Consider the following 23,950-nt stretch of genomic DNA (forward strand, 5'->3'; position numbering starts at 1 on the left):
CATGTGAAAGCAGGTGGGGTTTAGACTGTCATGCTCAAGAGACTGAAACCAGAAAGGCCGAGGAAGCGGATGCTGGGCATATCTGCACCGGAGATGATATGGCATTCCCGGAAGGACAGGACTGGGGGCTTCCTCGTGGCATCTCGGCTCCTTCTGGCGCTGAAACCTGGGCATACACCGGCCACCTTCTGCTGTTTCCCCAGAAAGGAAACCTGGGCACACAGACTGAATGGGAGCTGTGCTGCCTTACAAACAGGTCTACGAGCTAAGCCGTGGGGGACCTTAGGGCATGACCTGACGAGATCCAGCCACTGCACAAACGCTTGGGGGTGAGGGGCCTAGGCATGACCTTGGGACAGAACAGACTTGGCAAGGCCAGGGGGGAAAAAGAGGTAAACTGTGGGGGAACCAGAAGAAAGTAAAGATGCCATCTCTCTTCTGCAGAGGCCTCCAGAGATTCCCAAATCTCAGCATTGTGGATAAACCCAATGTGACAGCTTACCCCTCTTCTGGAGCAAGGCCTTGTGGTGGGTAAAGAGGTTCAAAGCATGGGATTTTAGACATTGTCACACAACGTAATTTCTATTTTTTTTTTAATCATTGCACCATCCCATTCATCACACAGGGTGAGCCAGCTCTTGGGAGGAATCAGGAGTGTGTAGAAAAGACTACTTCACATACTAAGTTGATGGAAATGTCTGATTGCAGAGAGGTGGACTTAATTTTTCAACTAGTCAAGTGGCATTCTAGGGCAAGGGCTCCTCTACTGCTATGAAGTTCTTGTGTGATGGTAGGCAAGGTGTGAGAACGAGCATTTCCAGGCACAGCCACCATTTCCAAGTGGCTAACTTCTTGATGCTTAGGGTTCTTATTTCAAGAGCGGTGATCACTCAAAACCCGTTTGCAGTTATGCTTCAGATGCATGTAAGCAAATGCTGAAATACAAAAGAAGCAAGTGCAGGAAATTAAATTGTGGGCTCAAATGCCTGGCTGCTTCACAGTGCTGTCTCTCCACACTTCAGGTCCCCAGCTGTGTAGACTATTAACACCTTCTTACAGGCCTGCGACATTGTGAAAATGAGTAATCATTTGTGTTTCACAAAGACGACATTAAAATGAGAAGTAGAGAGAAATGAGGACGTTTATCCCTCATCAGGATGGGCTTTGGACTTTGAGCAACTACATAAACACTGCAAACACACAGAAAACATGATAAAAAAATAAAATGGATAGCTACTTAGTGGGGGTTCCAGCGAAAAATACTGTGCAATCATGTAATTAAAGCAACCTTAATTGAGGGATTTCCTAATTTCAGGGTACTTAACTCTGCCTCTTTAATATTCCTTTCATACAGTGTTTGGTCGTATACATAACACACAGAGTTACACCTACACTGTCTCTCATGCCCAATTCTTAGTATTTGGGAATGACAGAGATTTGTATGAATTGATACAGATTTCTGGAGAACTATAGAACTGATATGCCGCACTCGGCTTGTATCCAATTGCTAAAACACAAGTGAAACAGATGCACCAGTTTTGAAAATTTTTACAGAAGCAGTTGTTCTTCTCCTGGAGATTCAGTTGCAGGAAAACGGCATAGGATTTTGGCAAGACTCACTCATTTATTACGCTTACACAAGATCTAACACATTGAGTCTTGTCTCCAGATACGCCTGTACTGCAAAATATGACATAATACAGGTTCCTTGCAGTATTTAATCTCGTTTTCTTTGATGTCCAGACTTGTTCTGTTTACTCTTGTAGTGTCATAAATTGTGGACTTAGTTGTATGCTATTTTTCCTTCCCCCCCCCCCCTTCCTGAAAAGTGCATGAAATTAAAGATAGACTTTTAGTGTCGTCTTTAAAGAAAATCCTTCAAATGCCTCCCCCCAAAAACCACCACAACATAGCTTAGGATTATCTATTTATTTATTTCAATTAAAACAAACATACAATGTTTCATTGAAACTGTGTTGCACTCCCTGCCAACTGTAGCTAGACCGTTGGCCTCTAACAATACAGTGGATATGTACATATGTACACGGATGTACCGTAGGATGCCTGAATTTGGTGGCCTAACAAATACGTTAGATCGCCGACGTTGTTAAGTTGCTGCATTCAGGAGATCGTAACATCCATGGTAAATTTTAGAGGGAAAGTATACACGAACCTGAACGATGCTTTTTATGGACCCAAGTGACTCCTGTGTTTATTGCAACATATACATTTGTAATAAATACAATCTTAGTGTTTTCTTACACACCTTAGGCGTAACACAGTTCTTCCATTTTTGTAGGCGTTACATTTTGTTGTAGAAGAATCTTTCCTTTGACAGTTGTTGTACAGACGTACAACATGAACAACTCCTTGAAATGATGTAACAATCAGTAATGAGAGAGGAATATATACATAAATCCCGGATTCCAAACCTACATTATATACATTATACTTACAGTATATACACACATACAATTTATGTACATAGACTATCATAAATATTGAAAAATAGGTTTAGTTTTCATGGATTAATGTTTTATAAATAACATGTTACACTTATGACTGAAATATCATGGAAGACAGTAATGTCTAACTGAGGTGACAAAACAGTGGTTTAATACTGAAGCTGCTCTTTTGGGTGGTTTGTAATGTAGGTAACTTTAAGCAGACAGGTTTGAAAAAAATAATGTAATTAAACAAATCATATGTTGGAAATCAACCCAGCCAAGTGGAACTCAACTGTTGCAGGTAGAGCGCCAGCCGTCAAATAATCTAACACACAATGTAAAAACTGGAAATCGCTACAGTCAGAGAATTAAGTGACACGTATGATATATCATGAGGCGTCATCACAAAAATCTTCCTCCTCTCTGGCTGCTGAGGAGTGTGTAGTAACTTCTCATTTACACCTCCTTCCTCTTCTGTGGTTACTGAGAGAAAGGAGGCTATTTCTCGCTTCCTTTTTTTTTTTTTTAAAATGCTGCCAAGAGCAGCAGTTCATCCCTTATGTGCTACAAATTGCTCAGAGGCAGACAACATTTTAATCCTCTTCCCCCTTTCCACATTTGCGGAGAGGAAGAAGAAAAGCTGCCAAAGTACCGAGGAGGCACACGCTCAGCACTTCCGTGGAATCAGGTAACATAGGATAGTTAGCCATGGATGCACAGTACCTGAGGCAGAGAAGTACCTAAGGAGCGTTGGTCAGTGCCGACTCCGGGATCGTCAGTTGCCAGTTGAGTACCACCGAACTACTAACACAAACAACACAAGAGGAATCTAACTTCTCATTACAGTTTTACACGACAGACTCAGTGACCAGTACTTACAGTCATGCAGGAGTATCAATACAAAATACCTGCAATTTTTTTTCATAGGTTTTAAGTGGCTGGGCAGAGACTGACATTATCTGCCAAACAGTGACTATCGTTCAGATTTGTTCCCGATTAATTCTACAAGAGCAAAAAAGTCTCGGGCACTGTTTAATCAATGGATTACAGGCCCTTACTTGTTCCCTCTGACACAACGACCAAGCGGAACTTTGCAATTCAGATTTTTAAAGCATCATGTCAGATGAAGACAGTTGACCACATTGCCATGATTATTTCATCAATAATCTCTGTCTAGGCTTTTGTACCCAATATTGCTGTGTTTGAGAACCTCTTATAAGCCAAGTATGCTGTTATACACGTGTTATTTCTCTTCAACCTGGGAGAAGAATGAAAGAGTAAACATGCACTAGAAACAAAACAGCTAATCACAACCATACAGCACCTGTTTCATCAGCTAGCTAGCTAGGGCTCGTAAGAAACTTACCTATTTCTGAAGCAAACAAGTATGAGATGACTATCCAGTCTATGAGGTTATCTTTACTACTACTATACAGTATAAATTGGAAGAGGAATCCCAGCTGCGTATGCGAAGAGAGTTTGTACCAAGCATGAAATACTGGTGCAGTTATTTTGTGGATTTGACTCAGAAACAGAATAGTCAAGTAATTCAAAATCCAATAATGGATGAGTAATTTGAGAAATACTGTACACTTTGAGTATTATACAACTAGTAAACTACATCAGGACCTTTTTGTTTTCCTACAGAGTGTTTCAAGACAGATTGGACAGAAAAAAAAAAACCCAACAGACATTGCTACAACTGACAATGAACCTTATCAATAGACAGAACTCCAGGAGGGAGTTTTATATCAATGGCATGATATACTCCAGTGCCATTCAGTTTGTATCTACAACAGAAAAAGAACCCAAAAAACCCCCCAAAAAGCAAAAACCCCCAAACCCTGTTTTACCCAATTGCACTATTGAGTACCTCAAGAAGGGAAATGTCAACACCATCTTTACAATTTCTAGATTAGCTATTTTTTTCTCAAACGCACCCGTTCTAAAGGGCGGGTTTTTTAAAGCCTGGAAATTTGTGTTTCCACACCATTTTTGGGAACTAAGGTTAACTGTAGTTACTTAAGTAAGCTGACAAATGATTTTCAGGATTATTTTCACTCTACTTTGAACTAAATGAATTTCACGGGAAGCATTTATAATTAGAGGATTTTTACTTTAATTGGTTCATTTTCTGTTTTGGTCATTAGAAGTATTTTTTTAAAATAAAATTTCTTCTAGTTATGCCTTTACAGAAAGGCAAACTAGATTTAATTTAGGACACTGATTAAATATTTTTATGAGCTCTTCTATGTTATTCTTTCATTCTTTTTAGAAAAATGTTTCTTAAAGTCAAAATAGTGCTTTTGAGGTCCATAAGAATTTTTGGTACAAAAAATAATAGTGTTTCTCTCTCTCTCTCTCTCATTGGTTATTTAAACACTTTGCTGTAAATTAAAGACTTTTCTCACATCAAATGGTTCCATTAGGCACATTCAAGTAAAATAACAAAATATCCAAGTAACAATGACGAAAGCCAAACATGGCTTGATAAAAGTCTACAGCGAGTTCTGTCCATTCTCTGGAATGGAATAAAGCTGTCACTTCCTTCAGCCAGACACTCATGTGGTTTGATGTTAATATCCACTTCCATCATGCAGAACAGTTTCTTAAAGACAGTGTTCGGGTACTCTACAATCAGAAGAGCCATCAACAAAGAATCTGCATTTTAAAGGAAGCCGAATAGCTCATTTTCATTCTCAGTAGGTATCTGAGTGAACACTGGCATTTGAAGTGGAGTATCAGAGATTAAATCAGGACAGTTAATGGCCATCAGATGCAACATTCTGGGTCCAATCTAGAATAATCAGTGTCATACACCCGGTCATCACAAGTATACCACTTAGAAAGAAGAACGCAGCCTGAAAAAAGAAAACATAAAAAGTATTTCAGTTTCTGCTACTATACCCATAAAGTCATGCCCATTTATGGCACAAATGCCATTGCTCATGGAGGACACAGTACAAAAGACAAGAGATCACAGTAAACAATAAGGAGCTACGTATCTTTCTCATACTTGGGGTCCTTTTTCAAATAAAAAAGTACATTTATTTTCAATATAGCAGACCTCAACCTCAACTGAGGAAAATTAACGTAGCTGCTGATACCAGTCAGGCTGTGCCACTGCGCTGACTTGATTCTGACTCAGTATGTCCAAGATCTGATTCTGAGTCAGTATGTCTAAGACCAGTAAGAGCACCAAGATCGGTCAGGATGACCCAAATGATCGGTGGGGGTCAGCTTTAAGGGGTAAATTATGTAAATAAGTCTTGAAAGAAAATTTACAGGAGAACAACAAGACTTTTTTAGCATAGCTCTTATGGGTAATCTGTTGAAATCTGGTTCTTATCAGCAACAGAATGACCCAACTATTGTTGAGATTGGGGGTTTGGGGGTGAGGGAAGTCACTGAAGTGAACTGAGCCCTTGTGATGGCTCTCTCCTCAGTTTTGAGTACCTATGCAACTCCCACCTGTTAAACTACGATAACATTAAATGCCAATTCACTGACTACCTTCACCAGGACTTCAAAATTCTTAAATTGTGAAGAAGGAAACTGAAGTTCTTGCTCTGAATTAGTAAGCAAGTGTAACCATTACGTATTTGTCTATACATACCCCAATCTTTTGCACTGACTTCATTGGTTCCTTCTTCACTAATTTGATATAGAAGGCAGAAGGAAGTATAAAGATCAGCATGGCAGCCGCAGATGCACCTGTATTTAAAAAGCATAGAAATAAATATTCATAAACAGGTAATATAATTTAATTAGATCGGAACTGCATTTTCTGAGATTTGAAAGACTACTTGAACTGGTGTGAAAATGCTTACCAATGAATCCGAAGATGTCTCGGATAGTAGGGACAAAGATAACAAGCACGTTGGTAAATGCCAGAAGAGCAACTGTAATGGAACAGTGACGCCACCATCTAAACTCCTTCCCTGACCACAACAGCTGGGTAATGGAACTGCGGATCTTTTGAAGAGGGGGGTAGGGGGAGGAAAAAAGACAGTTTAGTCTTCAATTGTGGAAGTCAGTGACTGTCACCTGAATTCGACCTTCCTTCTGAAAGTATTTTAACATAATTTTCCTGAACACTTCAGATTTTAATAAAAGTTGAAAGACACGAAAGTAAATTTTTTTTTTTTTTTAAATATTTACTTCCTGCACTTGAGAGGCAGCTCTGTATTTCTGGTCTGTTTCTCTTTTCAGTGATTTAGATTTTCAAAGCACAGCCAGTAATGGAGAAAACACAAGGAAAAACATCTTTAACAAAAATAAATCCCAGGGATTTTTATAACATCTAAGGATGCTGCTCAAGAATATACACCTAGAATTCATGTTCACAGTGTACTTACAAAAACACACTGACTTTTGTAAGCTGATAATACAACAGTGCAAGTACTTTTATAAAGGGGCAAATCTGTTCCACTCCCCCAATTAAACCATACCAGGAAAACAATATAACTGAACGTATTTTTATCTACTGCTTTGTAAATGTTGCCCAATTATTTAATTTATTTGAATTAACAGTATAGATATTTTTCATCAAGCTTATTAGAATAAATTTCCTTTTCCAGTTAAGAGAAAAATTCTATAAATGGGAGTTGCCAAATCAGTAAATGACTGCAGCAGGACAGGTGATGAAAATAAAAAATGGTAGTAAGATTAAAAAAAAATATATTACTTACTGGGAAAATAACTACAGGTACAGTAAGGGTTACAGCCATAAGTACAGCGAGACGCACAATGAGAAGAAGAATATCAGCACCCAGATAAGCAGAGTAGGTATGAAGCAGTTCTGGTTCGACTTTTCCTATAAAGAAAACAGTATTTTAACTAGATGTAGTTGACATACTTCTCAAACTGCTTCTGCTCTAAATCCTAAGCAAATTTTACAGTTACAGCAATACGAATTGCAAGTCTCAACAGCTCCTGTAAGCATGTCTCCATTTTACACAGGGATAACTTGGAGGCGCTGAATCTGTTTTAATCCAGTGCCTTGGGTCTACTTCTACTACTGATCTCCTTTTGGGTGTGCACTTACAGAAGTATTACAAAAACCCCCAACAAACAGTGTATATTTAGAACCCATAGTAAATGTTTGCTTGCTCTAACTTAAAAATAATACTGTGGTTTTGCAGAACGTAATTCATTTAAAAGAAAGCAGAGAAGGCAATATTCACCATAAAATGTCAGGTATCCAAAGAGAGCAGCCAATAAATACATGAGGAACATGGCAAAAAAAGATACATAGGACACATTCATCATTCTTTTACGGCTTCGGCTGTAAGAAAGAGAAAAAGAAACATTGTTAACAATGAGAACATACTGTTTTGTACTACTTGTGTTTGTTTAGTGAAATTACAGACACCTATCTAACATTTACCTTTTCAGTTCTTCATAGATAGGAAGAATTGCAGGATGGCAGACAAAAGAAAATGTTAGGATTGGGACAGCATAGACAGTCTGGAAAACAAAAGTATCTTTCTTAAGTATCTCAACAGGTATTACAGATTTAGTTTTAATAAATTCATCAGTAGATTTTTCCATTTTGACTTAGGCATCAGTTTAGTTTTGACAGAGACTGGTTATTCTTTACAACTGAAACTTTGGCAAAAATTAAAACAAGTTCGTATTTTCTTAGACCCAGACCCTGAGGTACCAAATACTCTCAAATCTCACTGAAGTCCATGCTAAGCTGAATGTATTTGCATTCAGAATTACATTCTGCATCTCTTTGGCTTAAGGCATTATAGCCTGATCTTGGTATGGGCTATTACACATACTTCTTCCCCACGCGTGGAGATTCAACACTGTAATTGGGAGCATTCATGAGAGTCAAGACTTTGTGACTGGGAACTTAAAGTCTATTCCAAACCCTGGCATACATTTCCCATTTGCACGCTTTTACTATTTACTTCATCTTCTTCTGCAATCTACTTTTTAAAATGCTTTACTAACTTACTTGAGAAAGCTTGAGGAATGCTGTGCTCAAGAATGAGATGCGTTTATTGCCACTCATCGCAGGCAGGCACTTCAAGCTCCTCTAATTTCTGTGTATCTGGAGTGTGGAAACACCCAGTCTACAGGAGGTGAACAGTGCCTAACTCTACTGGAACAGAAAGTCTTAGCATGTCCCAAGTTTACAACTGGGCAATTACTTGAAGGAAAAAACCCGAATTTATCTGCTGTGTATTTAGTCTCTCTTAGTTATTTTCAACAGCGAGTCTGATTTTTAGTCAGTTACCTGCGAATTGAAGATGAAATATTTTGGCTTGCACACATCATCACTTGTTATGTTTTCATCTACGAAAGGTGCCAGTGTCACATTTATTAATGTCATGTTCATGATGTCACTGTCCATAGGACAAGGAATCTGAAACATCTTCCAAATTACCTAGAAATAAAGCCATGTATTTATCATTACTTTGACTAATGCAGTATGTGCAACTTTTCAGAAACTGTGTTTAATTTCACTTTGAAATGCAGTTTTACAAGCACTGGAAGTCTACAAGATTATACTTACAACAATCAGAAAGAAGACCATGCAAAGTAAGGAAAAGCCGCTGGTATAGCCCAAATATCCTGTGTTTAAGAAAGATAAAGATCTAAGGTACAATAAACAGAAACACCATTCAAGTCGTAACATTATGACAAAATACATTCTGTCAGCGATCTCTTTAGATTGCCATTTTCTTAGTGTTACATAGAACAAGTTAATTATTCATTGACTTTCCGCTAATCTCAATCCAGATCTGAAAGTTCTCCAAGACATATTAGGGTCTGTACATACAGTGAGTCTGTAATATTAAACTTTATAACTTATAAAAAAAGTTATAACAACTTTTATAACAATTATATAGTTATAGTATTACAGTATTATAAGTTATAACAACCCCAACAACTATGTGAATTGTTTATTATATACTAAGAATGATTATCAGATTAATTCTAATAGAATGCACTATGAGATATCTTAGCCTTTTCCCTTCTGTTTTTATTGATTTACTTAATTTGTAGAAAGTAGGAACTTTTCACATCGAGACTCTCTGTTAGTAAGGTTCCACTACAGGATTCTCTGAACAAGTAGTGTGTTAACTGAATTATTCACATGTATCACTGAATTACAGCCATTTCAGATAAAGCAACTGGTATGAATATTCTGCTACTGCTTGGGATCTAAAATGAAAAAGGTGACTTCTATTTACATTGCAAAGACAATTTAACTGTCCAGGGCTAGCATCCCTATTCTTTTGAGACTGTTATATGATAGCTAATAACACTCAGCTGATAACAGTATTATACTATTTCACTACTGACCAAAATAGGTCACTTTGTGATAAGACCACAAACAGAAAGTTACCGTTGAGCCTTGTTCTAAAGCTACCCTATCTACTGTCCTTTCGTTTGCCACAAACACATCTGTAACTTAAGAAACTTGTCTTGATTTTTTTTTTTTTTAATTTTTTTTTAAGTAGACTGACAACAATTACCTGAACACTGATTAGTCCCAAGAGACAAGTTTGGAGACAGCTGTTAATTCACATAGTGCTTCAAGACTCAAACATCGTATCAACCCATTTCCCCACAGTATTTTCAATGCATTTTTATTTTGATTGTACTCTACTGCTTACCTAAATTTTTCAGTAAGGACAGGGGGAGAATGAGGATGACAGACACCAGCAGGACTAAATAGTCACCGTTAAGATACCATTCTCTGTAGAAAAAAGGTAATATTTATAAGTAATCAAAGTATTTAAAAATGACAACATTTGCAGTTTAGTCTTCACTCTTACCTTCTCCTACAACATACGGCTTCTTAAAAAAATGTAGTACCCGATGTCACAAAGGATTAGCATTCAACTTACTATATGGACCTAAAGCCCTACAATACCTTCTTATCTCACCCCAAACCTGCATTGTGCCTTTCCTTTAGTGTCCTTTTCTAAAATTAATATACATCTGAAAGTCAGAAGACAGGGAAGTAAGTGACTGGTCAGAAAAAAAGTCAACTGGGATCAATCACGAGAAAATAGTAATTTGCTTAAATATTGGTTCCCAACTCTCCAGATGTATTAGAATATTGCAGGGCCCCAGCAGGGTGGTGATCCACTTTTAATGGAAATAAAGTTCTGTTGGGTACCCTGTGGGAGTTAAAGAAAAACAGGTGAGGGCTGGAGTTAAGGCAGTAGCTCAAGCCCACTGGCTGAGAAAACTCCAACAAGCACTGGGAGTCTCTTGGAGGCATGTTTAGTCCCTTTCAGTAGGGAAACTATGATAAGAACCTTGGAAGATTTTTTCCTTCAGATCATTTTTGCCATGTATTCCACAAGAAGCAGCAGCTATTTTTTGACAAAACATTTTGGAGTGTTAGAAGATTAATATCTTCCTTTGAAACACAAAAAAGTTAGATCTGTGTAAATATAATGCAATTTCACTGAACTAACAGAAAAACTTATCTTGAGTATTTAATCGTGGCAGGGTAACTGCTTTCTTCATCTGTCCTACAGGAACATTCTATATGCTTTAAGCAATTCAAGTAACACTAAGCATTTATTCCCAAATATTAATACTTTATACCCTGTTATGGTATCAGCTAACAGTATTTATTTTAAAATGGATTGTCTACTATTTAGGTAAACAAAGAAAAATTAATGACCCAATTGGAAATTTGTGCATTCAAACTCAATTGCTGAATTATAAGCCTATATATGCTAGTGGAAATATGGAATAACTTTAACAGACTTGCTCTGGATTTATGTAGTAAATGCAGAAACAATTTGGTCATCTCTTTCTCCAGTTTTACCTGGGTTAACTAAATGTAAAAAATGTATTTTAGAAAGTTCAGCTGTGTAGGACATTAATGTCATGTACCTTTTGTTCCCTTTTTTTAAAATTTTGTAGTCTTGTGGTAAATTTAAAAGAAAACACAGCACAGAGATTCCTTGCATTTGATACAGCCATAAGAATGTGCACTGTTACGGTGCATGCACCACATGAAGGCCATCACGACTTTCAGACCAAGGACTTAAAAGTTTTTCTGTGCTGAAGACTACAGACTGAGATTGCACAGCTTTAAAATACAACCGAGTATTTTAAAAATTGCTAAACAAATTTTAATAATAGAGCTAGTATTTGTAATATTGTCTCAGAATTCCAGAATATTTTCTTCTACACTAAGCATTATTTTGGGACATTTAAAGAGGTAAGTGCTTACATTTTAGGCACCAGGCTGCCAGAGTGGAATCCATGCCAATGGTAGCCACCCAGACTGCCCTAAGCAACGCATGGAGAGAGTCAGTTAAATGGGGTCCACAATTGCCAGAGCACTGAGAAAAGATTTACTTTAAATCAGTGTACAGCTACCTAGTACCAGCCAACAAGAAAACACTGAAGATACACATCTCAATTTCTGAATTTTGTCTGCCAGATTTGCAGAGCAGCAGCTGTACCCAGTGAGATTCACAGCTTTTAACTTTCCCTCTTGAACTGCAACTGATTTTGAATTCTTCTCTGAAGATGGGACAGTTAAAAATACTTGCCTCCAAGCCCCCTTGTAAGTACTGGCTACTCCAGGGACTTCCTTAAGAAGCAGAAAATAAGGACTTGAATTCAGCCAAAGGAGGGAAACGAACCTTCCCAGGAAATAATTTGTAAACATTACAATATTGAGTAAATAGAGTGGGTGCATTCTTCGAGTACATTTAAAAAAAAAAAAAAAGAAAAAGAAAAAAGAAAGAAAAAAAAAGATAGCTAGCACTGTTGTCATGACAATATCTATCAGCAAGCTGTATGAACACCAACAAATGGCTTGAACCCCTTGGGGAACATAGGCAGAAAAATGCCTACCTTCTGAACTCAGGCTTAGGTGTAAGTTGGAGTCTTGAGCTGCTCAGCCCTCTCAAGACTGGGACACTTCAGGACAAGGCACAGAAGTACAACTCTGAAGAGTGAGATTTATAGCACTTAACTCTATCCATCTGAAGTCAGGCATCTTGTTTTAGATAGCTGTTTTTACACACCCTCTCAATATAGAGTGATATGATCTATCTGGAGATACCCAAAATAGGTGTCTAAGCCAGGTGCACTGACATGACCACTACAGAGGACCACCTTTCTCCACTGATTATACAAAGACCAGAATAATGATGAGCTCAAAAATCTAACTTTCAGATGGTACGGTTAGATAAAATGAACCCTACCCAAGAGCAGGAAAGCCACTGTGGACTCAAGGTGTCTCCAGGGCTAAATAGCAATGTGTCCACCATTTTAGTCTTGGGCATATAAACTCTGTTTTAGTTCAATGTTTAGTCCCCACATCTTTTTGAGAACTATTCCTTAAGACATTCATTACATAACTGCACCTTAGTCTTATATTTAATCACTTCCCACAATATTAACACTAGAAAAGCGAAATAATCAGTCCAAACCAGTTGGAATGCAGTAAGAAAAATAACCCAAACAACCATAACCACATTTACCTTTCCTTATCGAGAATATGTACTGACTGGTACGTATGTTAACACTTACCTGATGTTCTTTAGAGAACAGCTTTCTGTAATATGATGCGATACCTGTATTTTTCTACCCTTTTCCCAGGACAGGCTGGATCTAAATGAAGTGGAGCACTCAGGGGAAGGGCAAACTTACTGTATCTCTGTCTGAGTAAGAAGCTACCCTATGGTGTACCGAACGTGGTCTTCATATAAAAATATATACAGTCTCCGTATTTGTTTCTCCTAATAGTTTCTCTGATGAGGAGTTCTAACACCTACCCTGTGGTCTCTTCGATGTTCATAAATGTCTTGATGACCAATGGTAACTCATATTTCACTATGAAGAGGTAGCTTGACATAGCTGTAGGTGAATAACATCATAGATCATTACAAATATAGAATATGCCACAAGATGCAAGAATCACATAACATGTTTCATAACTTCACTTGAACACAAGCAGTTAATGAACACATGTTGTGTGAAAAAAAGGTCTCCAAGAATAAGTAGGGAACAATTACTATTGACAGTACAGACATTTTAAGATCTTGTCCTCACCTCCAATGTTCTGCATTGTAATTGACCCAGAAGCAGCAAGTTTTCCAGCCATACCAAACGCCTTCATTCCCAACTGTTCATACAATAAAGATCCTAAAAGAAAACAAAATAATCCATTGGAAGGGTGTGTTTCACAAAGATACCATATGAAACAAATACCATATGTCTGTAAAATAGTAATTTGCCATACCTCCTTCATTGGCAGTCTTCAAAAGGAGATGCACTGAATACAAGGAAAATATTGAGACAAACAGCAGCAGTATCCTGAGGGGGGAAAAACATGCAAATTTTCAATAGCCATAAATGACTTATTGTAACCTTATTAAATAAAGGCAGATCAAACATAAAAATTAATCATATTAAAGTATTTTCTGGGAAAAACCTGTCAATTCTAAGGCCGGCTAAAAGCGTTCTGAAAACCCTATTAATGCCTAGTTTAGAAAGGATTTTATACTAAAATGCATTTCACTGGCATACAGAGAAATTCTCTTCATTAAACAATGCTTATATTCAGTGTAAGGTGGCATAAGCACCGGCAAGAGTCAGGCCATTGTAACTGGCTACATTTGATATAAGTAACTTAACAAAGTATCAATGGGAATGGTTTTGTATTATTGTAAGAAACTCTGTTTCTCCTGTCTTCCTATCCTTGTTCAACAGTGTGTCATGAATCTACTGAACATCGAGTTGTGACTAACTACATGTATAGATAAAGTGAAGATTATCTCTTGGTCTTAAACAAATCAGCTTTTCAGCTTAAACCTGTGTTATGTCTTTTTTTATATAAAGATGAAACTTCAAAAGCCTTAAAGAACTGACTGAAAATTCAGATGTATTGAGAGCTGTGTCTTCAAATGGAAATACGTATTTATTGTCACTAAAAAAAAAAAAAAAATACTTTATTTGCTCAAAAGTTACTCTTCATGTGTGCTTACATGGGAATCGCTAGTGGCTTGTTTATCTTCCCCACAGCTTTTACATGCAATATATATTATTCCCAGAAGCACATTTGCAACATCTAAAATTTGGATCTCAACAACAAATCTCTCCCACAACAAATGCACTTCCTGGAGTGGCACACTAGGGGGGACTTCTCAGCTGCTGAAGAACACAGTGGAAAATTACAATACATTCAAAAAACCCCTAGCCTTTCTTATACCAATACAAGCATTCCGCCTTATAGGAAACCTAAGAATCAGCACATCTGCTCAAAAACGGCAAGCTCCATTTAGAGTTCCCAGAGTACTCTTTACATTTCCTTTTGTGTCATTTTTAATGTTGGCGAAACTAGTAAACACAGCACAAAGACCTGGAAACAAGAACATCTGAGAGAAGCTTCACAGATCTGTACAAGGAACCCAGGAAACCTGTGTTACTGTGCCAATTCATCACCAACACATACACACAAATAAATCTCTGTATTTCTGACAGGTAGAGATTAACCAAGATTTAATTCAGCTGTCAGCTAGATGTGCAAGGATTACATTTCATTGGAACAGCACAGATCCTGGACCCCTCAGCCCTAACCTCGAATGGCTGCCTGCAGCGTTGACAAGATCAGTCAGCAAACTCATCTCAAAGCTCACTCAGTTTCTGGCTTCCAGACCGTATCATTCATTTATTTAGTGCTGCCACAAGTGACAAGTCACAGCACCGACACAAGTGACTCCACACAGCCTTTGAAGAATTTACTGCCTTAATCAACTGCATCTGGATCTGAATCTGTAACCTAGTTATTAAAGGATGTCTGTAGTGCCCTCAGCGTCATCATAAATCCTCAGTATCATCAGTGATTGACTGCTTTCCTGCCTTGGAGCTATACAAACTACACTAAGTTTTGAAAGGTAACAAGCTAGTTTATCTCTGAATCATGCAGAGATAATTATAGATCTGCATGCAGATCTAATGCAAATAGATCTGCATGCAGCATCTGGAAATGAAAGGTAACTGAATGACCTCAGCACCCAATTGTTAAATTGACAGTTCTGAACATTTTTTTCTTCAGAAAAAAGGACCCCCATTACATGCAAATCTGTTCAAATATCTAACCTTAAATTTTTTGTCCTCTCCTCAGAGATGTTCTAACGTGCATTACACTGATTATCTTATAGGTGCTGCAGAACATCTTTAGAGCATGAAACTGATGTGTAGAGAAATGAAGCATCTATCTTTTCTGAATGCATTCTGCTAAGTCGTTCATTCAGTTTAGCATAATCTAAAGTGAAAGTCTTCGCATAAAATTAACAAATCACCATATATTTAACATAAAATCCTTTAGATCAAAACTTTACACAGTGGTAGTTTCCTCAGGAAACTTGAGCACCACCCTGATACACTGTGAAATATCTGGAAGTAAGTGTGACTTACAACTTTCTGGAAATCTGGCAACAGAGAAGGCAAATTTCGAACTAAATGTTACTCTTCACTTGTTCTTGAACGTTCAGCACATTTATCTATTTCCAGGATAAAAACACAAAGTTCCTTTAAACATATCCATGGATTCCCATCTGCACCGAGTCACTGATATTGTACGTTGTGTGAACTGAACTGCCTCCAATATATGAAAAATGTACTTTCCCCAAACATCTAGAAGCACTGTACAGAACTGTTTCCTCCTGCCATTTCCAATTACATTACTATAGTCTTGTCTTATACCTGAAAGCTTTTGCCAATATAGACATACCAATAAAGATACGCTGGTTATTCCACAGCCCTCCCTTGCAGCTACACCTACAAAAATACACCAATTTTTATAGGTGTAGCTGAAACCAGTTCCCTGAATTGAGTAGAAGCATAGCAACAAAAAAGGATTTCTTTGTTGGTGTAAGTACGTCGTACCTCTATAGGCACAACTACGTCAGTTGAGGAAAAGGAGACCACGTCCCTGATGGGTAGGACTGGGCCACAGAAATTTGCAGGAGTGGACACGGCCAGACTTGCAAGAGACAAATAAAATAATCCTCTTCCGCCTACATTTTTCTTCTAACTCTCTACAGCTTGATCCTGTACTTTTTCCTGCAATTATGACTTCCACTAACTGAGAAGTTTCTGTTGTCATTAATTTCAGTCAATGAACTCTGAAGGAAAAAGCTAATACAGACTTCAGCCTGTTAAGTAGCACCTCTCTTTTCCACTTGGATAATGGAATTTTCAAGGGAAGCCTATCAGTTATTCATGGAGAAACTACAGCTAAGCAAAGGAAAACTCAGTGTAAAATGTTTTGTGGGTTGCAGAACTTGCAATGAATCTGTTTAATTTTTGCAAGTCTTTCTGAATGTATCACAATCTCTTAACTTAAAACAAGCCATAAATCCTAAAATGCAATTCTGCACCTACGGCAATGACTGGGTATTTTGTAAAGGTCATACTCTTACATCAAGGATTTTTCCATTATTAATTACACAGCAGAATTTTTTTTTTTTTTAATGAACCAAAAGATACTTACACAAAAAGAGCAATTCCAGTGTTAGCCATGGCATAAGAAAGACCAAGGATGCCACTACCCACAATAGCATTGCTCAGATTAAATACTGACATTCCAAAGGAAGTAGTACCCGGATGCTGAGAAAAGGGAGATAGGTAATAATTAGTAGAAAGTTATTGCCTATTTCAGAATTAAAACAAACATACGTTTGGCAAGAAAGCATTTTTTTTTCGTTTTTTGAAACGTTATTGCTGTGTACTTACATACTGAGTTTCGTATTTCTTCTTTCCAACATTGGAGTCGAGCAAGAAATTTTGATTTTCCGGATCAATATCCGCATAGTGGCTGTAAAAAACATTGCATCATTAGCGACTATCACGGGCAACTTGCATATTCACTTCCCGTTTAGCATTTGCAACCCACTTCAAGGGGAAGCGAGAGAACCAACGGAACGACCCAAAAAGAACCACCCCGCCTGCCATTCTGCCCAGAACACAAAGCATTGAGCGTGTTTACGTCCGCAGTCATTTCCGTCTTTCTGTAACGCATGTCAACAGGCGACACCTCCAGACCCCAGGCGGCGTTTTAAACCGGGGCTGAAGCGGGCTGCGGCCGCCCGCGTCCGCGGCTGGGTGCCGCCCGCCACCGGGGCGGCAGAGCCCCCTCACCTCTTCATGGCAGCCGGCTTGGTGGGGTAGGGGTAGCTGAAGTCGTTGCTGTTGGAGCTGTAGCTGCTGCTGTCCTCGTCGGGGGAGATGTTGAACTTGCCCATCTCGGCGCTGCTCATGGCGGCGGCGATGCCGGGGGTCGGGGCTCGGCGGCCGCTCTTTTGTCCTTGGCGGCGGGGCTCGCCGCGCCTGCGGAGGTGGGAGGCGACGTCAGTGCCGCAGCGGGCGCCGCGGCCCGTCACGTGGCCAGCGCGCGCCCGCGGCTCGGCGGCCCCCGCCCGCCGCCGAGTGGAAAAGTACCAGGCGCGCGGGGCGGGGGGCGCGCGGGGCGGGGGGCGCGGGCAGACAAAGGTGAGCCCCGCGGAGGGGCGGGGCGCCGCGCCGCCGGTACCTGCGGCGGCGCCAGGGACCGGGCCGAGGGAGCGGCACCGCCACGCCGCACTCCCCCCCCTCCCCCCCGATAGCGGAGCGGAGACTGATGCAACACCGATGGGCGATTGTCACATTGGCTGCCGGAGCCTTCCGTTCCGCGGCCGCCTCCGTGTTTACCTCCCTCTCTCCCTCCCCGCCGGCGACACCGGGCATCCCGGCGTTTTCAATGGAATAAAGGCAAACCGGTCACGGGAGCGCACCGCGCCGCAGTCGCTTGGGGTTTTTCCACCTTTCTGGGACGCAGCAGCGGCGCGCCCCTACGCGCACCCGGGCAGAGCCCGGCGGGGTCTTGGGCGGCACGCCGGGGGGCTGCCGCCAGACAAAGGCGCGAAGGACGACCCGCGCTCCGTCCGAAAACTCGCCCCGTTCCTTCCGGCGGCCGTCTAACGGCCGGCACCCGCCGCCGTGCCGTACCTTCTCCGCAAGAGCTTGAACGCGAGGTTTCCTCCCGAAGCCTCGGAATAAGGAGACGCTCCTCTCTCCGCTGCTGCTTCTTGCAAGGGAAAAAACCCTCAAGTACAAAACGTCAGCGAAAACAGAACCCTAAATACACAAAGGTAGAAAAAAATCACTTGAAAAAGCCGGCGGTATAAAAGGGAAAGAAAATAATCGCGTCCGTGGCGCTCTGGCGGAGGCGTGCGGAGCTCGGCGGCGGCGTCGCTCCCGGTCTGACGGCCCCCTCGGGGCGCCGCCGCTCTTCAGGCAGGAATGCGGGCGCGTCATCGCGGAGGGGCGCGGCGCCCGCCCGCCGCCGCGCCGCCCCCCGCCCTGCCCGGCTGACCCCCTGTCGCCGCCCGGGCCGGGGTGCGGGCGGGGGGGGGGGGGGGCATCGGCGGGTTGGGGCGCGCCCGGCTGAGGGGTGGAAGCCGGTCATCGGCGTGTGCCCAGCTGGGGGTCGGGAGCGGGGCCGCCAGCACATGACAGCGGTCGTTGCGCCGAGCAGCTCTCCCGTGTTTACGCTGGGGGCAATCGCGTTTCGCAGCGGTGACGGGAAGCGGCGGTGCTTGTCGAGAGCGCCCTGCCTGAAAGGTGCTTCCACCTGCCCGGTGCAGCATCTGCAGCGTGACTGCCGCATCGCGTACAAACTCACCGAGGAGGCTTCCTCCCCGTTTCCACCCTGTGCCTGCCTTCGGCGCGCTCCCGGGCGCCGGCGCTTCCCAGTAGCTTGGTGCGTGAGAGGGGCTGAGGCGCCACCGACCCGCAGCGACTCGCTGCAGTCACCGGCTATTTTTAATACACGAGCAAGCAGTGATGCACGTGCAAGCCCGGATCCCGGGGGCAGCCCAACGGCTCCCCGAGCTTTTCCTCCGGGAAGTGTCCGGAATGACGGCCTCCCCCTAGCGATGCGATGCAGGATAAACCCCACTTTAGGGAAGAGAGGGGGGGGGGAAGAACATCCCGCTTCCTTTTCCTCAGGTAATCGCTCCAGAAACTTCCGAGGGGGTTTGCTGCTCGATCCCCCGTGGAGGGGGGCAGCGGGGCTTTGCTGTTCGCCCCAGCCCCACCTCACACACACGCAGCGAGGCTGCAGCTCCGGAGGAGGCTCGGGACCCTTTGGCCACCGTTTCCCGAGGCAGGGGGGTTCTGAAGCAGGCCCTCACCCCGGTCGCGCTGTCCCTGCCATAGCTGCACACTCCCACGTGAGCCTAGCGCCGCCAGCCTCGGCTGCGGAGGACGCCCGGCCACCGGGCCGCTTCGCGCCTCTGTGTTACCACCCCCCCTCCCTTCCTCTGCCGCATCGAGAGCTCCTGGAAGGTGCGCAAGGCAGCTGGCGGCGCAGCCCGACTGCGTGTCCCGGGGTCGGGGCGGCCGCAGGGACACGGGAGCGGGTCGCGCCCTCGAGGGGCAGCGAACCCCCCCCCCCCACCGCCACCCGCGCTTCTGCGCCCACTGAAGCGCACGCGGCCCCTGGGCTCTGCTGGGGGGGGGACGAGGTTTCCCTGCGGCGAGACAGCGCGGGAGGACTCGGTCCGCCCCCTCCGCTGCCCTGCTGCGGGGCCCCGGTCGCGGCCGCGCTGTCCCGCGCCTGCCGCCGGGGCGGGCGGGAAGCCGGCGGGCGGCGCGAGGCGGTGGCAGGCCGACGGTTACCGCCGCAGAACGTTCTGGAGCGCCCCCGCCGCCAGGAGAGGGGGGGAAGGGGGGAGAGGGGCGGGGCCCGGCGAGGGCACGCGCAGGAGATGCGGAGCCGAAAATTTTCCATCACTGCAGTTCTCCCCCCCCGCCCCCATCCGGCACGTGACGTCAGCGCCCCCCTCCTCCCCGCAGCCCGGCGTGTGAGGCGGAGGGGCGGGGCCGGGTGTGCTGCGCTGCGGCGCCTTCCCGCGCAGCCGCGGGGCAGAGAGGGGCGGCGGCGGTGGCCGCGGCGTCGCACCTGCTTCCGCGGGGGGCCGGTGCCGCGGGGAGTGTGCCGCCCGGCCCGGGGCGGCCCCGAACCGGCGCCGAGCCGAGCCGAGCCGGGCCAGGCCAGGCCAGGCCAGGCCAGGCCAGGCCGATGACGCCGCTGGGTTTCTCCCGCGCCGCTCCTGGCCTTGGCCGGGGCTCTATGAGGGGCCGGGCGGGCGCAGCTCGGCCGGCGACGAGGCTGGTCCCGTGCCCCCGGCAGTGTGTGCTTGGGGGTGGGCGGTGGACGGACACCGGCCGCCCCGTAGCGGGGTTTGAAATCGCCCCGGAGGTCGGCTCTGGGCGTTTTGGGGCTGAACTCGCCCTCGTCCTACCACCTGCCAGTTCAGGGCGTCTTGGGGCCGAGTTTCCCCCCCTTGCAGACAGGGCAAAGTACAACTTGAGGTGCTTACGGCCGTGAGGTGTTTTAAAATTGCACCAGGAGTGCCTGTAACCGGCATTTTCGGTCCTCCTGAAAACCTGACTACATAACAACGGGCAGTTTGCAAAGGCTACGGCAATCTGATGAGTTAAGCCAAAGGACTGCAGAGCTCCGCTTAAAAGTGCAATTGCAGTGATACGTAAATAAGCATTACTATGGGGAAGCCAGGTCATACACCTTTTTGGATGGGAGTGGTGAATGCCTTGTGCGTTTTTCAGTCAATCCCATTCTTCAGGTGTTAGCAGTTCCATGAAATTACAGTTTACATGAGAGAGGTCAAGGTGACCTGTTGACTGTGAGTTTTGCTAGTGTAACAACAACCGTGATGACGTAGCCCTAACGTTTCTAGGACCGTAGCTGTTGGAGGCACTGACGGCAGCGTCCTTTTTTCAAGGCAAGCACACAGATTTGGTGCATGGTAAAGCGTCCCACGTGCATCTGATAAATACAGAAGCCGTCCTCACAGATGTGATCTGGTTGCCATGAACAGTACAGTTTTTTAAAAAAAGTTAAAACCAGATTTTATAGCAAAATAAAAAGTTTTACTGTACGAGTGCTTGAAATTTTTTTACTACAGCTGCCCTCATTTTATACAGAAAAAGATGAGGCTTCATTGGTCATTTATAAGAAGAAAAATTACCGTTTATCTAACGGCCCCATTATTGGAAGGTTCACTGTGCAACGTGCAAGTGCAATCTGCACTGTTCCAGAATACCGAGTCTTTAAAATCTTTACCCATGCAGTCTGTCTGATGGTTCAAATGGTCTGCTTTTTCAAGTGGTTTTAAGTAACGCCTCACTGATTGAATTATAATTTTCCTGACTTTGTAATTGCCAAGAATGTCCTTGGCAAAACATACATACAATGTGTTTCATCCAATTTTGAAATGTATTTTGTAATCAGAATAATAAAAGTTAATATTCATCAGTTCCTCCCACCATAGTTTCAATGATTCATTTGTTTTCATTGTCTTGCTTTTCTTTCTCCCCTCTTTTTTAGTGTTCTCACGTTCTTTTTTCCTTCCCTTTCTTTTTATCCTCCTTGTTCCTCAGTCACCCTCATCTTTATACCTTCCATTTGTTTGCCTTTTATTTTGTTCTTTGTGAGTATCTACTCACTGCAAGCTTCCTTACAAAGTTTGAGCCTTTAAGATAGTTAAGAATGAACTTTTTTTTTTTTTTTTTTTAATCTGGAGATTCTGTTTCTACTTTGCATATTCATGAGAGAACCCAGCACAATTCTGGAGACTAAAGACTGCTAAAGATTTTTTTTAACTGCTGGAAAACAGGTTTCTGTATTTTCTTTAATACAGAGCTGTGGGTGATGTGTCTTGTTCTTAGTCAGGTTTCCCTTGCTGAAAGACCTTACAATGATTTAGGGGGTGATGCTTTACACTTTCAAAACAAAGCAAAAACAGACAAACAAAAATAAGATACGTTACTGTAAGGATGTTGTAAAAGACACTATGAGTTAATCGTTAGGTGTTGTGAAAATTGTGTTGCCTTCAATTATACAGGTAGAAATGAACTAGAGTTTTCAATTTACTATACAGGAAGGTAACGGGGGTTTTGTAGCTGAAGAGCTGTCTGCTGTGCACTTCTGAATGTCGTTTTGCAGCTGAGTCTACACTGTAGATTCACCTCTCGCTGTAACATGGCCTACCAGTTCTCAGCCTGCAAGCGGTTTCCTTTTAAATTGGAGTAGTTGGGTTTATGTTTAGAAAAAGAAGAAGTAGCTGGCAAGTGCCTGTGTTTTTTCTTTGCTCATGTTTTAGCAAATAAGAGGCCTTTATAATATGGGAGGTTCTTTTTTCATGCTATTTCTTCCTACATATATAAACAAACCTTGTGGAATACTGTAAAGCTATCTGTAGCACATGCCCAGTAAAGTCATTTATGTTTATGGTATGCATCGAAAAGTTATGTGTACAGTAGTACTGTAAAAGTCGAGTCCATCCACATGGTTTTTAGATGATACTTCCTAAATTGCCCAAAGGATATCTAATGAAATATGTACTATGTTCTGTCAACGCAACCTGTACTAATAGCTACATAACTTTCATTTTGCTGTGCTGAGTATGAATAATATAAAAATCCCAACAGAGTAAGGGTCTGCATCGGGTGAAATCCTCGGTACTGCCAAGAGTCGGGGGCAGGATGATAATGCAGAGCAGTGGCAGAGACCTGAGAGCTATATTGTGTCCCGAATGAAGCATCTGCACGGTGGTCTCCTGTACATGAGAGACGCGGTCTGTCACGAGGAGGAGCTGGAAGTGTGGGTGAGTGGGGAAAATGAGGATTCACGGTTTTGCTGCGTGGACTCAGTGGTCCACAAAGATGCAGGCGGGGCTGAGGGTTCCACCGTCCTTCCAACCAGTTTGGTTCATTATTCTTACCTCACATGGACTGCCTGTGGCGTGCAATTAATGAAATTATAGGTTCTGATTATATGCTTTCTCAAACAAAACTTCCACTGAAGCCAAGAGGTATTACGAGTGCATAAGGAATGCAGGATTGCATATCCTGCCTCTTGGGCTTTATGATGGTGAGTTGGAGTTACATATTAAACTCGGTTTAAGCCTTAATTTTTTCCCTCTGTGTTTATCCTAGTCTAGTTTCAGTTTTGCAATATGAATACAACAAAATCACTATGTTAAGAACATAAGCAGCAGCATTCTTTTAAAAAATAGTACATTTACTATAATTATAACTTGGATTTAAACCAAAAATAGGCAGAGATTCTGAATCTGAGTTTTAAAGCCATCTGATTATGCTGTTATACTGCAATAAACTCAAAACAGTGGGTGCTGCATGAGATACATAGTACTAGTCATCCACAAGAAATTGTCAGCCTTAAATGGACACTGCCAGCTGCTATAAAAATTTTTACTTTATATTTTTAACTCTGTAACATTTTTAGGGGGTTTAAAAATAGCATTTCTCCATTAATCTTGATTCATCTTTTCCACTCAGCAAACACTGATTTTTTTTCCTGTGTGAAATTAACATAAGTTTTTAAGGTTTTTTATTTGGTTGGGTTTTTTGTTTTTTTTTTTTGGTATAGTACAAATCTAGAAAAGCTTTGGGAATGGTATTTGTTAGTT

The 23,950-nt window shown here is 42.6% G+C and overlaps 1 protein-coding gene across 1 annotated transcript; it reads right to left on the reverse strand.

Annotated features, from left to right (window-relative positions):
* Positions 1-1,914: 1,914 nt before the first annotated feature.
* On the reverse strand, positions 1,915-18,699 carry SLC38A2 (solute carrier family 38 member 2). The gene is made up of 16 exons (XM_076331820.1): positions 18,441-18,699; positions 17,595-17,783; positions 17,190-17,271; positions 16,948-17,063; positions 13,693-13,766; positions 13,503-13,595; positions 13,226-13,307; positions 10,085-10,167; positions 8,977-9,035; positions 8,698-8,847; positions 7,837-7,916; positions 7,634-7,734; positions 7,139-7,263; positions 6,278-6,422; positions 6,064-6,161; positions 1,915-5,308 (listed from the first exon to the last, which is right to left on the reverse strand). The coding sequence occupies exons 2-16, from the start codon at positions 17,711-17,713 to the stop codon at positions 5,210-5,212; spliced, it is 1,506 nt and encodes a 501-aa protein (XP_076187935.1). The 5' UTR covers positions 17,714-17,783; positions 18,441-18,699; the 3' UTR covers positions 1,915-5,209.
* Between the last annotated feature and the right edge of the window lie 5,251 nt (positions 18,700-23,950).

This window comes from Aptenodytes patagonicus, chromosome 1 (assembly GCF_965638725.1).
Source record: "Aptenodytes patagonicus chromosome 1, bAptPat1.pri.cur, whole genome shotgun sequence".
In the NCBI taxonomy this organism is placed as follows: domain Eukaryota; kingdom Metazoa; phylum Chordata; class Aves; order Sphenisciformes; family Spheniscidae; genus Aptenodytes; species Aptenodytes patagonicus.